Source organism: Molossus molossus, unplaced genomic scaffold (assembly GCF_014108415.1).
Source record: "Molossus molossus isolate mMolMol1 unplaced genomic scaffold, mMolMol1.p scaffold_m16_p_1, whole genome shotgun sequence".
Lineage (NCBI taxonomy): Eukaryota > Metazoa > Chordata > Mammalia > Chiroptera > Molossidae > Molossus > Molossus molossus.
Window position 1 is genome coordinate 95072332 of NW_023425344.1, and position 12556 is coordinate 95084887.

The 12556-nt window shown below is 40.2% G+C and overlaps 1 protein-coding gene across 10 annotated transcripts in view; it reads left to right on the forward strand.

Moving 5' to 3' along the window:
* FBH1 (F-box DNA helicase 1) overlaps positions 1-12556 on the forward strand; it is a 79179-nt gene that overhangs the window by 35463 nt on the left and 31160 nt on the right. For 8 of the 10 annotated variants that reach the window (XM_036243586.1, XM_036243601.1, XM_036243616.1 and 5 more), the window contains 6 exons: positions 1018-1117; positions 1212-1333; positions 3080-3155; positions 3775-3972; positions 4559-4684; positions 6166-6272. In XM_036243586.1, coding sequence (XP_036099479.1) covers positions 1018-1117; positions 1212-1333; positions 3080-3155; positions 3775-3972; positions 4559-4684; positions 6166-6272 — 729 coding nt within the window. Of the gene's footprint in view, positions 1-1017; positions 1118-1189; positions 1334-3079; positions 3156-3774; positions 3973-4558; positions 4685-6165; positions 6273-12556 lie in introns of all 10 variants that reach the window. The other 2 variants (XM_036243578.1, XM_036243570.1) reach the window with 2 other exon arrangements.

The window sequence follows — 12556 nt, forward strand, 5'->3', positions numbered from 1 at the left end:
TGTAGCAACAAAGTACTATTTGTTGAAAGTTTTGTCTTCCTTAGACTGTATTATTGATGTTCACCAAAGCACATAATACTTTATTACCTTAAGTTAGAAATGCATGGAAAAGGCAATGAATATCATGAGTTTGGGGAAGAATGGTGTCTTTCCAGCTGCAGTGGTCCAGGAATTAGGGTGCTAAACAGAATTTTGAAGGGTAGGTAATTGTTTTGCCATGCATCAAGGTAGGAAGAATGCAGGGAATGCTCAGGAAATGTAGATTATACTTGTGGTTGGTTATATAGGGCAGTGGTTTTAAATTAATGTTGAGAGAGTCTCAAAGGCAAGGAGAAGAACTCTCCCTGCCCTCTGTTAATCTTTTGTATAATTTATAGTTGTTAGATTTTATTTGGAAAGACGACGGGTAGATTTGCTTAAAAGAAAAGTTTGCTATAGGTTTTGGAAATAAAGAGGAATAGGCTGTTCAGACTGTGATGAATCTGTAAAGTGTACGCATCACCTGTTCTTCCTGTATTGTTCTTCCTTTTTTCAGCAAGGGCATGGCTTGAGGACAGTGTGTCGGAAAGATTGGTCTGGCAGAGGTGCAGAGAGGCATTTGGCAGTGGGAGGAGACTGGAGGGAAGGAGACCAAAGTAGGTGAGGCATGAAGTTTGAGTTTCTGAGTTGACATGGCAGCAGTGGTAAGAAAAATATTACAGAAAATATGGTGGACGAATTGTCAATTAGTGGACGAACTGGATTTGGGGACAGGAGATAAAAAAAAAAAAATAGGTAACTCTAAGGTTTCAAGATAGAAAATACTATTCTGGAAACAGAAATAAAGTTGGTGGTTCTTTGTCAAGCTCCTATTCAGTTACAAGTGGGTTAACACTAGGGAATTACCAGATATGCTTTCCAGGCAGGAGAGTCAGGAATGATCAATCTGGCAAGGCCAGTACTTGGCAGTGATAGAAATGTGCTAACATACTTCACGGAGAGGTTATTAACTCTTTTTGTTTTGCTGTTTTCCAACAGAGTTTTAGATTTGGTGTGGAAATAGCTTATGTGGGAGCTACTATCTTGGATGTCTGCAAGAGAGTAAGGAAAAAGACTTTGGTTGGAGGAAACCATCAGAGTAAGGCTTTCAGTTATTCTTCTTTTATTTGTTACAAAGATTAGTTTTCCTCTTTATTTGGATTTGCTGTAGAGTTTCTGCTGTCTCCCAAAAGGTGACATTAGAGGTGATACAAAGGGACAAGTGGCCCTGTTGTCCCGGACCAACGCCAATGTGTTTGATGAGGCTGTACGGGTGACTGATGGAGAAGTACCTGCAAGGATACATTTGATTGGGGTAAGAGTAAATTTCTGTTGACTGCTTCATGCACAGAAACATTATGGACAAAGATAGTCAAGAAAATGTTCAATTTAATTAGGATTGTGATGCAAACAAGCATTTGGGTTTTTGAGTTTCCACCATCTCTGCCATGACTGAAATCTTTCTCCCTGAGCATTCTGATTGTGCTAGCCAAATATTCCTGTACAGTCAGACCCAACAAGAACTGAGGATCTTTTCCTTCTTCTACTCTTAAAAAAACAAATGCCCTTCTCACCTTTGTGCGAATGAGGCTGCTGGCTACCTGCAAGTGTTCTAGTGTGTGTTGTTCAGTAGTGTAAGAACGAGTGAGGTGACAACACAGCTGGGACAGGCCAGTGGGCTCCAGTGGATAGAGTGTGAATACCTGGTTCTAGCTCTGGTTCTGTCACTAACTTTGTGTGGCTTGCGGCAAGTCACAACTTCTGTGTGCCTCATTCTCTCCTTCTCTAAGATAAAAGTAATGCCTTTCCTTTACCTGTTTCACGGGGAATTTAGGGTTCAGTGACGTGCGTATGGCATTTTTAACTCTTTGAAGCAAAGTTATATGACTAAAAGACATTCACTCATTCTTTTATGAAAAAATATTTTTGAGGGCCTACTGTGTGTAGGCACTCAATAAATATACTGAGTGAATCATAATCAAAAGATATTGTGATTTCTTTTTTTCGTTTATAAAGATTATATATCCAAGTTATAGGAAAAAATTCAACCGTAATCTCAGTATTTCATGTAATTCTCATTTTTGCTATTTGTCTTTGTCCTTCTAGATGGGTATTTTTACATTATTGTAATTATAGTGTACATTAAAAAGTATTTTAACTCAACACATAAGCATATTTTCTTTCATGTTGTTACTATAATGACTTTATAATGTTTAATGTAGTAGATATAGCATAATTCAGCTAGTTATTGTAAGAAAATAGTATATGGGGAGTCCATGCTGGGCATAATATAAAGTAAGTTGCTCTCTTCCCCTCTCTTTATCCGCTCATCACCTGTAGCGTGTATCATTACACATGATCACATCTGGTTTCCAATTGTGATGTATACTCCCTTATTTTGGTCTCTGTTTTATGTTAATGTGTTATGTGTTCCTTCCCAAAATGATGATAAATCCTTGGAATGTGGAGTCTTCGATGTGTGTTTCTTTTGTACTGGGCCTGGTGCCATGCAAACGCTGGGGTCCCCAGCCAGTGCTCAGTCCATGCTTCTGGTAGAGTTGGGCTGAACTGTGACACAGTCAGGCCCTCCCCTCCAGGAACCAATAACCAATAACCTTTTAAAACATAATAATCTGGACCTATAGACATTCTCTATATGGTAAGTATTCATATCCCATACTTTGTATTCAGGTGTCATTTTATTCTTCATCACAACTTTCTAATTCCTGGAAGGTAGATGATTTAAATTGTCCTTTTTTGACAAGAAAAAATTGCAGTTAGTTCTTGCCTTTTTTAAAACATAGGAAGAGTTTGAGGTAGTAGCTAAAACTTAGCATTTGATAATCCTGAATTTTCAGGCTGCATTATAGCCTAGGGCTTTTATGCTTGATGAAATTTCTTGCTTACTGTCCTTATGCTTTGAGTGCAATTTGAGATCCATTTCCAAGAAACCATCTGATTTCAGACTCACATCTCTGCATGTGGTTTACTTTTGTTAAGACAAAAGCAAAACAAAACGAAAAACAAAAAACCCCAAAATCCCACCAAAAAACTTTTTCAGGGGATTAAATCATTTGGATTGGACAGAATCATTGATATTTGGATCCTTCTTCAGCCAGAGGAAGAACAGAAGAAACGTGAGTACCCTCCCAGCCATGGTGCCATGGATGGAAGCTCTCCAGTGATGAGGGAGGGGAGAAGGATGGGCATGTTCTGAGTCAGAGTTCTTTAATTCTGGAGAAGGGTGGAGTTAGTGTTGCTCTTTGCCCATCACGACTGGAATGCCTAAGGCCTCCTGTTTTTAGAGGTACTGATAACTTTTTTCAGATCCTTCTCTCAGGAGTCTTAATTTTTTTCTATTGTTGGCCCCTTAGGCTGTCTTCCCCATCATCTTTTCTGTCTGCCTGGGCAGCTTGACACATTGAAACTTCTGCATGTGTCCCAGATGATCGTTACTAACATTTCTATAGCACTTTTCTTTTCATTACTATGCTATTTCAAATCCCTGTGAAGTAGGTAAGGATCTCAAAGGTAGGGCTCTTGATCCTCAGTTTGGAGATGGAGAGGCTAAAGCACAGGTCATTTCACTGACTTGCCCAGGAACACACAGTAGATTAGTGATGTAGTCGGGACTAGAACCTGGATATCCCAACCTTAAGACCATTCATTCATTGTGTTGGTTAGGAACATGTAGCTGCTGCCACTATATGTCAGTGTAGCCTGTATCACGTTAACCTATGTCTGTGTTCTCCGTAGGAAACCTCGTTATTAAAGACAGGTTTATTAAAAGATGGGTGCACAAAGAAGGCTTTAGTGGCTTAAAGAGGTATGTGACCGCAGCTGAGGATAAGGAGCTTGAAGCAAAGATTGCTGTCGTTGAAAAGTATAACATCAGGATTCCAGAACTGGTCGAAAGAATAGGAAAATGCCACATAGAAGACGTGGACTTTGCAGGTAAGGAAAACACTTAGTTCTTCACTTTCCACCAGGAGGAGGAGCAGATGCTTCTCTCAGGAGTCTCAGGTCTTCTGATGCTTCTTGCCAGTGTGAATAACATGTGCGACCAAGGGTAGCTTTGTTGTGTCCCTGGCATTGCTTAGGAGAAGGGAACAGAGCTGTCATTTTTCCTCAGGGGCCCTTGACTTCTGTTCTGCCTCCAAGCTCACAGAATGGGACTTTCTGGTCCCAACTCTGCTGCCGTGTGACTTTGGGCAAGCCATTCACCCCTCTTCTGGGCCTCTCTCCCTACATGTGTGAAGCATAGTGGGTAGGCAGGCCACCGTGAGCTCTGGAATGTGGTTCTGAGATGCACTAACTTACCTGCTGCGAATTTTCTACTTTTCCCTGCATATTTTTATTTTCTCTTTTTTTTTTTTTTTGTGGCTATTTTTCCTCTTTCCCCCTTTTCCACCAAGCTGCACACAGGCAGGAAAATGAAGTTAGAGTTTTAAGGGTGTAGTAAGAAGAGTACATTTTCTCCCTCTTTTGTTTCTCTTCCTGTCCTGCCCCTATCTAATGCTACGCTGTGTTTTTATTCCAGAGTACATTTTGGGTACTGTGCACAAAGCCAAAGGCTTGGAGTTTGATACCGTTCATGTTTTGGATGATTTTGTGAAAGTGCCTTGTGCCAGGCACAACCTTGCACAGCTGCCCCACTTCAGAGTTGGTAAGACTGGTTGCACTGAGGATTCTATTTAAGAGTTGACTTGGGACACTTCCTTGGAATGCCTTGCTTGTAGTTGGATAGTGTGGCCTCTTGGAAGGATTCTTCTAGAAGGAAAAAAAGCACCTCCTAGTTTTAAATTTTTTATTCATATACTACATTTTTTAGAAAAACTGTACTTTCAGAGCCCACCTCTTTTGAGGCTGCTTCTAAGGGCAGTTATGTTTATAATGTCCCTATTTAGCCTGCATCAACTCTTCACCTTTGGGTTTTTACCGTTAGACTCATAAAAGCTTTAAAACATACAGCTTACCTGCTCACCAAGGTCTTTTTTTTTTTTTTTAAATTAATTCTCCTTTTTATTAAAGAAGCCAGAAAATCATAAAAGGTGATGTAGTAAGCACTCCGTTACTTGTCTGCTTTTGTATAAATTTATATTGAAGTCGTCATTAAACTCGATTGTTTTGGTTTTAATTCTTAGACTAAAATCATTTGAAGTGTTCCTACCAATAAAACAAACAATTAAAAGCTCTCAGTTAATGGTGGATTTGAAATTTGCGGCATAGCATACATTATCAGGCTGAGATAGAAATACTAAAAATTTCTTATATTCATAAAATGAGAGAAGTACATGGTGTTGAACATAAATTAAAGTGGAGTGCTGGTCATTACATATTTACATATATATTTTGGGGGGAAGAGTTTTTGAGAAGTGATTCACAACCATATAATGCATCTCTTAAAACTATAAAAGTTAGCGCCCCGGCCAATTTGGCTCAGCGGTTGAGTGTCGGCCTGTGGATCAGAGAGTCCCAGGATCGGTTCCAGCTAGGGGCACGTACCATAAAAAAAAAAAAAAGTATACAAGTTAGTGGCTTATAATATAGTCACAGGTCACCTGTTCTTTCTTGAGTTTTTAGCATTGTGCTAGGTATTGTAAATGAGAGAACTGAGATGTAAGGTAGACAGTAAAGACTTGTAATTTGTTTTTCTTCTCTGGTTGTCCTGTGACTACCTAAGACATTTTTGCATTGGCCCGAGTAAGAGAGAGCATTAGAAAAAGGAAAGAACTTCAGTTTTAGATACTTGGGTTAAACTCCTGGACCCCGGATTAGCCATGGCCTTTTTGTCCAAATGCACTATCTCCTTAAGTCTCAGTTTCCCCACCAGTCCCTCAGGGTCATAGTGAGGAAAGCTGGGAGAATGAACAGAAAATACGTAATGGGTACATCCCAGGGGCTGAATAACCAGTGAACCAATTCTCAGTAGTAGCACTGACTAAAACTCAGTGTTTTACACCACTAGGGTATTAGGTTTCTGTTTATTTTTGGAGTTGGTGTTTGTAGGAAAGTTTCGTATTGATAGCCATCAAATCTTGAGTGTGTGTTTTTTTAGGGAGGGGGTAGTTAACATTTAGATGAGAACATACATTTTTGTAAGCAGGCTTTTGAGTTGATGTATTTTTTTCCCTTAACTTTCCTTAGAGTCCTTTTCTGAGGATGAATGGAATTTACTGTATGTTGCAGTAACTCGTGCCAAGAAGCGTCTCATCATCACCAGATCACTGGAGAACATTTTGACTTTGGCTGGGGTAAGAGGAACCAGTAGTACAAGTTAGTTTAACAACATTCAGACAGTATTGGGTTTGAATAAGGGATCAATCTCTCCTGGGTTAGAAGAAAAGGGCTGCTCTTTCCTGAGTGCACAGAAGCCTATTACTAGTGCAAGAAGTGTTTTAACCAAAGAAACAAAACCATAGGTTCTTTTCTAAATTCTTTCCTCATCTAGTTCTCAGAGTTCCTCTAAAAATACCAACTGTGTTCATGTATTTCTTAATTTCTCTCTTACTTAATTAGTGCTTAACACTCTTAGAGGAAAAAACGGCAAGAATGTTTTCTGTTTGAACTTTCTCACCCTAACTCCTAGTTCCTTTTGAACTGGCAACGGCTACTGCACCAGTAGACTTCTCCAAAAACCACGTGTCCTTGCCAGGGGAGAATGCATATTCAGGCACCTGGCCTCTCGTCACTGGCTGAGATGCACAAAAGTGTCAGCATTCACTCTCCTACCTTTGCCCCACTCTCTTATTTCCACCTCCTTTCTGCTTTTCATGTGCTGGACTGTAAGCTAGTCAGTCTTTTCAACCTTGTTGGAAACTGGAACGGAAATTTGAGCTAACAGTTACCACTTAGTCTTTCCCTGAACCAAAGATACTTAACCTGAAACCTAAAACTTAGATATAAAAGTTATTATAAATACTCTTTCTTCCTTAGCTATTTCCAAGACATAAAAGATTATGTATAGCAGGATGACTTAATCCAATTGCCATGTTGCATGTTCTGTCAAGGAGATGAGAATATGTGAAACTGAAGAATCTAAGCTACCAGTGGCTTTGAACCTCTGGATGGGTGGAGGTATGGGACAGTAACCATTAATAAATGGTATTCACAGTCTGAGTAGTTAAGTGGTGGTGAAAAAAACTCTGATAACTCAGAATTGATTGTTTATTGAGTGTCTAATATGTGCCAAACATGTTTCTAGGCACTGGAGCTATAATGGTGGGCAAGGGAAATTCCTGCCCTCACAGAGCCCCCGTTGTAGGTGAAAAGACAAACAGTAAACATGTAATCAGGATTTCGCTTTACTTTTTTTTTTTTATCCTCACCCGAGGACATTTTTTGATATTTTGTTCAGATAGAGTGAGAGGGAGAGAGAGAAACATCGACATGAAAGGGACACTACGAGTGTTGCCACCCACACGACCCAACCAGGGCCGGGGACAAACTGCAACCGAGGTACGTGTCCCTAGCGGGAACCACACTCAGGTCTCTCTGGACCACAGGCCGACACTCTAACCACTGAGACAAACCGGCCAGGGCTCTCTTTACATTTTGAGGAGAATATCAGAGCGTAAACAGGAGAAACTGCAGGTAAATACTCTATATAACCAGTCAGAACAGCAAAAGCTTCTTGCCTGAGAATGATTACCTTGCTTTTTTTAGAATTTTGTTCTTTCAAGTTTCCCTCTCACTTTTCTTCCAAGCCTCTCTTAGTTAGGCCTGTTTGGCCATAAGAATGTTTCTGGAATTTGAAATCAGTTGCATGTTTCCCCAAGCAGCTTTGCTCCATCTGGGCCTCATTGTGTGACTCTCACCTTGTATATGGCTCACATGGCAGAATTTGGACTGAAGCCTTTTTTTAAAATCCTCACCAAGGATATTTTTCCATTTATCTTCAGAGTGTGTGTGGGGGTCAGGGTGGGGGAGAGACAGAGAAATAGAGACATCGATGTGAGAGAGAAGCATTGATTGATTGCCTCCCACATAAACTGCAACTGAGGCACTGCCCTTGGCCAGAATCAAACCCACAACTCCCTGGTCCATGGGCCAATACTCTAACCACTGAGCAAAACTGGCCAGGGCTGGACTGAAGCCTTTTTTGTTGGTTGCATCCTCAGTGGCACCTGGGTCACCAGTGGAGTATCTAGAGACAACTTAGAACCAAGCTCTGTGAGTTTTTCTGTAAAGATCTAGACAGTAAATACGTTAGGCTTTGCAGGCCATGGGATCTCTGTTGTATCTACTGAGCTCTGTTGTTGTAGTAAGAGAGCAGCCACAGGAATTCATTAATAAATGAGTGTGGCTGCGTCCCAATAAAACTTTATTTACAACAAGCACTGGTCTGGATTTGGTCCGCTGGTTGTAGTTTGCTGACCCCTGGTTTAGAGATAAGTGTGGCTTTTCTTTATTTTAGGGAGTGGAGTAGAATAATAATATTAGGTACAAATAGTCTCTACCTATCATATAGCTTTTTATATAAACTTTGATCTTGAGTATACCTGCAGTATGGTTTTCTCATTGACACAGTGTTACATTAGTGGTTAGATCTGTAACAAAGCTAAGCTGTCATGTTGGTAACTTTTTTTATGTTTTTTTTTTTAATTGATTTTTTAGAGAGAGAGGAAGGGAGAGATGGAAATATTGATGTGAGTGAGAGACATTCATCGGCTGCTCCTGCCCACCCCTTACTGGGAATCAAGCCCATAACCCGGGCACGTACCCTGACCTGGAATCAAACTGGGACCTCTCAGTCCATGGGATAACGCTCAGTCCACTGAGCCACACACGCCAGGCTCATGTTGGTAACTTTTTTTTTTTTAAATCCTCACCCGAGGACATTTTTTCATTCCTTGTTCGGATAGAGTGGGAGGGAGAGAGAGGAAGAGAGAGAGAGAGAGAGAGAGAGAGAAACATCAACGCAAAAGGTACACAACGAGTGGCTGCCTCCCGCACGTACCAACCAGGGCCAGGCACAAACTGCAACCAAGGGACGTGCCCCTAGCGAGAACTGAACCCGGGTCTCTCTGGACCGCAGGCCGACGCTCCAGCCGCTGAGCAAAATTGGCCAGGGCTCATGTTGGTAACTTTTTCTTGGGTTTTGTTTTTTATCCTTACCCAAGGACATTTTTGTATTTATCTTCAGATAGAGTGGGGGGGAGAGAGGGAGGAAGAGAAAGAGAGAAACATTGATGTAAGAGACACACATTGACTGGTTGCCACCCACATGACCCCAACCGGGCGAGGTATGTGGCCTTAGCAGGAACTGAACCCAGGACTCTCTGGTCTGCAGGCCAGCAGTCTTAACCACTGAGCCAAACTGTCCAGGGCTCATGTTGGTAACTTTTAATGGAGGTATTGTAAAGCAGTGGTATTATTTTACAACATAGGTTAAATAGACTTTTTCTTGAAATTTAAGAAAATTTCAAGACATTTCAAAGTCTAGAAAATAACATATTAAATTACCATATATAAATCACCCCCTATATATATTTGGAGTACACATCTTTGAAAAAATACAGGCCTTTTTTCCATAACCAAAGTACCATTATCACCTTATATAATTTATAATTGTTCCGTCTGGCTCTACTGCCCAATCAATAATCATACTTTTATGATGATCTCAAAAATGCCTTTTTACAATTGGTTTGTTCAAATCAGGATCCAGACATTTGGTTGTTAGGTCTCTTACAATTCTTAACTTAGAGCAGTCAAGACCTTGTCCCTCCTTTTCAATGCTCCTGGGATTTTTGCAGAAGCTGAGTCAGTTTTCCTTTATAATGTTTCACATTCTAGATTTGCTTTCTTCTGTGGTTGTATAGCTTATTCTACTATTGCCTACCCTGGATTTCCTATAACTGGAATTTGGGCATAGAGGCTTAATCAGATTCAGGCTTAACTTTTCTGGCAGGAATCCTTTATTTGGGGGTCGGGGAGGGACTTTGCTTTGTATTGCCTCACATCAGACGGCAGTGATATCAGATCACCTCCTTTTACTGACGCTGAGATTGTTCAACTTTTCAGTAGACAGAGCTGGAAATCCATATTTTTGAAAAGAAAGAAAAGTCAAGAGTTCATACTGATAATTCTAATCCCAACTTTTTATTTAAACTCCTTATTGTTAAATGTAACACAAATATAGAAACAGATGTATAGTTTGCAGTTAGGGTGAGTGAATGTTTGCCCAGGTCAGGGGATTGGATTTGCCAACTGTCCCACATTCTCTCACAGTCAGCTCCCCCACCCTCCTGAGAGTAACTACTGTTCTAGCTTTTTAAAAAATATATGTTTTTATTGATTTTAGGGAGAGAGAAACGTTGACATGAGAGAGAAACATCGATCGGTTGCCTCCCACATGCACCCTGACCAGGATCAAACCCTCAGCCTGGCCATGTGCCCTGACCAGGAATTGAACCAGCGACCTTTTGGTGCAGGGGACGATGCCCAAACAACTGAGCCACACTGGCCAGGGCTGTCCTGGCTTTTACCATGAGGATCTCCTTACTTTTTTTTTTTAGTTTCTAACCAAGTGTGCACCACCACCAGTGTGAATCATAAAGACATTTTTGGCTCATGCTGTCTTCATCCTTTCATTACCGTGAGGCTGTACTGTGTCTGCATTGTCAGAGCCTGAAGCCATTTACATTTGTAACTTCATCAGTTATAGTTCTGCAGTCCAATTCAGATGAACATGAAAGGATTTTTACTTCCTTTACATTTTAATCCTTTCTCCTACACTGAAACTCTTGGTTCCCAACAATATTTATTAGTTGCTTATTTACAGTTGTCTATTGTGTAACAAACTTTTAAAATAAAACCAATATTACTGAATACTGAATGGAATTTAAGATTTCCTAACAGCTCCATATCCCCATATTCCACTAAGAATGTATAGTCAAAATACCATATTCTGAAGGCCCTTGAAATAAGTTCTTTTTCCTCTGTAGTTGGAATCCCAATTTAATTAGAGTTAGATATACATTTATTTGTTTATAATCCCTATAGGAATTGCTTGGCTTTTTTTGTTGTTGTTGTTAATCCTCATCTGAGGATATTTTCCCATTGATTTTAGATAGAGTAGGAGGGAAGGGGAGAGAGAAACATCAATTGGTTGCCTCCCGCATGACCCAGACCAGGGCTGGGGATCAAACCTACAACCCAGGTATGTGATCTTGACCAGGAATCAAACCCATGACCATTTGGTCTACGGGCCAGCATTTTAACCATTGAGCGAAACTGTCCAGAGCTGCTTGGCTTCTTTTTGACTTAATTATCTTTTTGGAATGAGTAGGACATTTATGTTTTCAATGTCAAAATTTTGTAACATATATATTTACAGAAGTCTTATTCTATCCCTGTCCCCTTCAGAGTTTCTCTCCCTCTGTCACTGATAGCTTATTCCTAAATTAGTTTTTGTTTTATCCTCCAGTATTTCTTTTTGCAAATATGTATATATTGTATATATTTTTATATTCTCCATTTTCACAAAGGTGTCATTCTATATAAATGTTCTGTACCTCACTTTATCACTGAGAAATTGGCATGGAAATCACAATCAGTTCATGAAGCTCCTTCTCATTTCTTTATACAAGCTGAGTAGCCATTCACTGTGTTGATGTATCGTGATTTACGCAGTTTTTCACTGACAGGTACTGGGTTCTTCCCAATCTTTTGCTCTTAATAGTAATGTCACAATGCATACTCTTATGCACAAGTCATTTTCTATTCTTGCCAGTGCATCTTGGGGATACACTTCTAGAATCTTAATTTCTGGGCAAAAGATAAATGGATATGTGGTTTTTCTAGATATTGCTGTATATCTTGGAGTCCTACCAGTTTATGTATAAGAGTCAAGTAGGCTTTTTGAAACTAATTTGAAACTTATCAGTTGGTTACTGCATACATTTTATGGGGTAAATGAATTTTCCCCATAAAGAAAAGAATACAAAATCTAGAGAAATACTTCCTCCTTTCTGAGACTGGGTTGGGAAACATCTGAGGAAGCCCCGGATATATGACCATTTGTGTGAACAGATGTTTATAAGTCTGAGAGACCTTGTGTGCGGTAGCGATACTTCTGCTTTTTCTTCATCATAGCTTTTGAATCAATTTGGAGACATCCTGTTTCAGAAGTGGCTAAGTCCACCCTCTGCTGAGAGAGGAAGGCTATAGGGGATCGCAAAGGCTTTAGGGGAGGGTAATAATTGAGAATGTGAAAGCATGTTGTGAACAGTAGTCATGCATGGGGAGGTTTTAGGACAGAAGTGAGCCATTGTTTCCCCCTGCATAGAGTGATAAACCATGTGGTCTCCCCTGTAACCAAGAGTAGGGCAGGCAGCCTACTCTTTCTCTGACCTCCTTTAGAAAATCTAGCTAATCTCCAGGAGCCTTTTTGTTTCTTTGCTTATTTCAAGTTTTGAGGAAGTGAAGGGAACACTACATTATTGAATTATGAAGTGACATGGAGTTAGGCTTGTTCACAGACAGCTTCTTAGCCTTCCATAGTCTTAGATCCTTAATCCAAATCTCAAAGGCATAT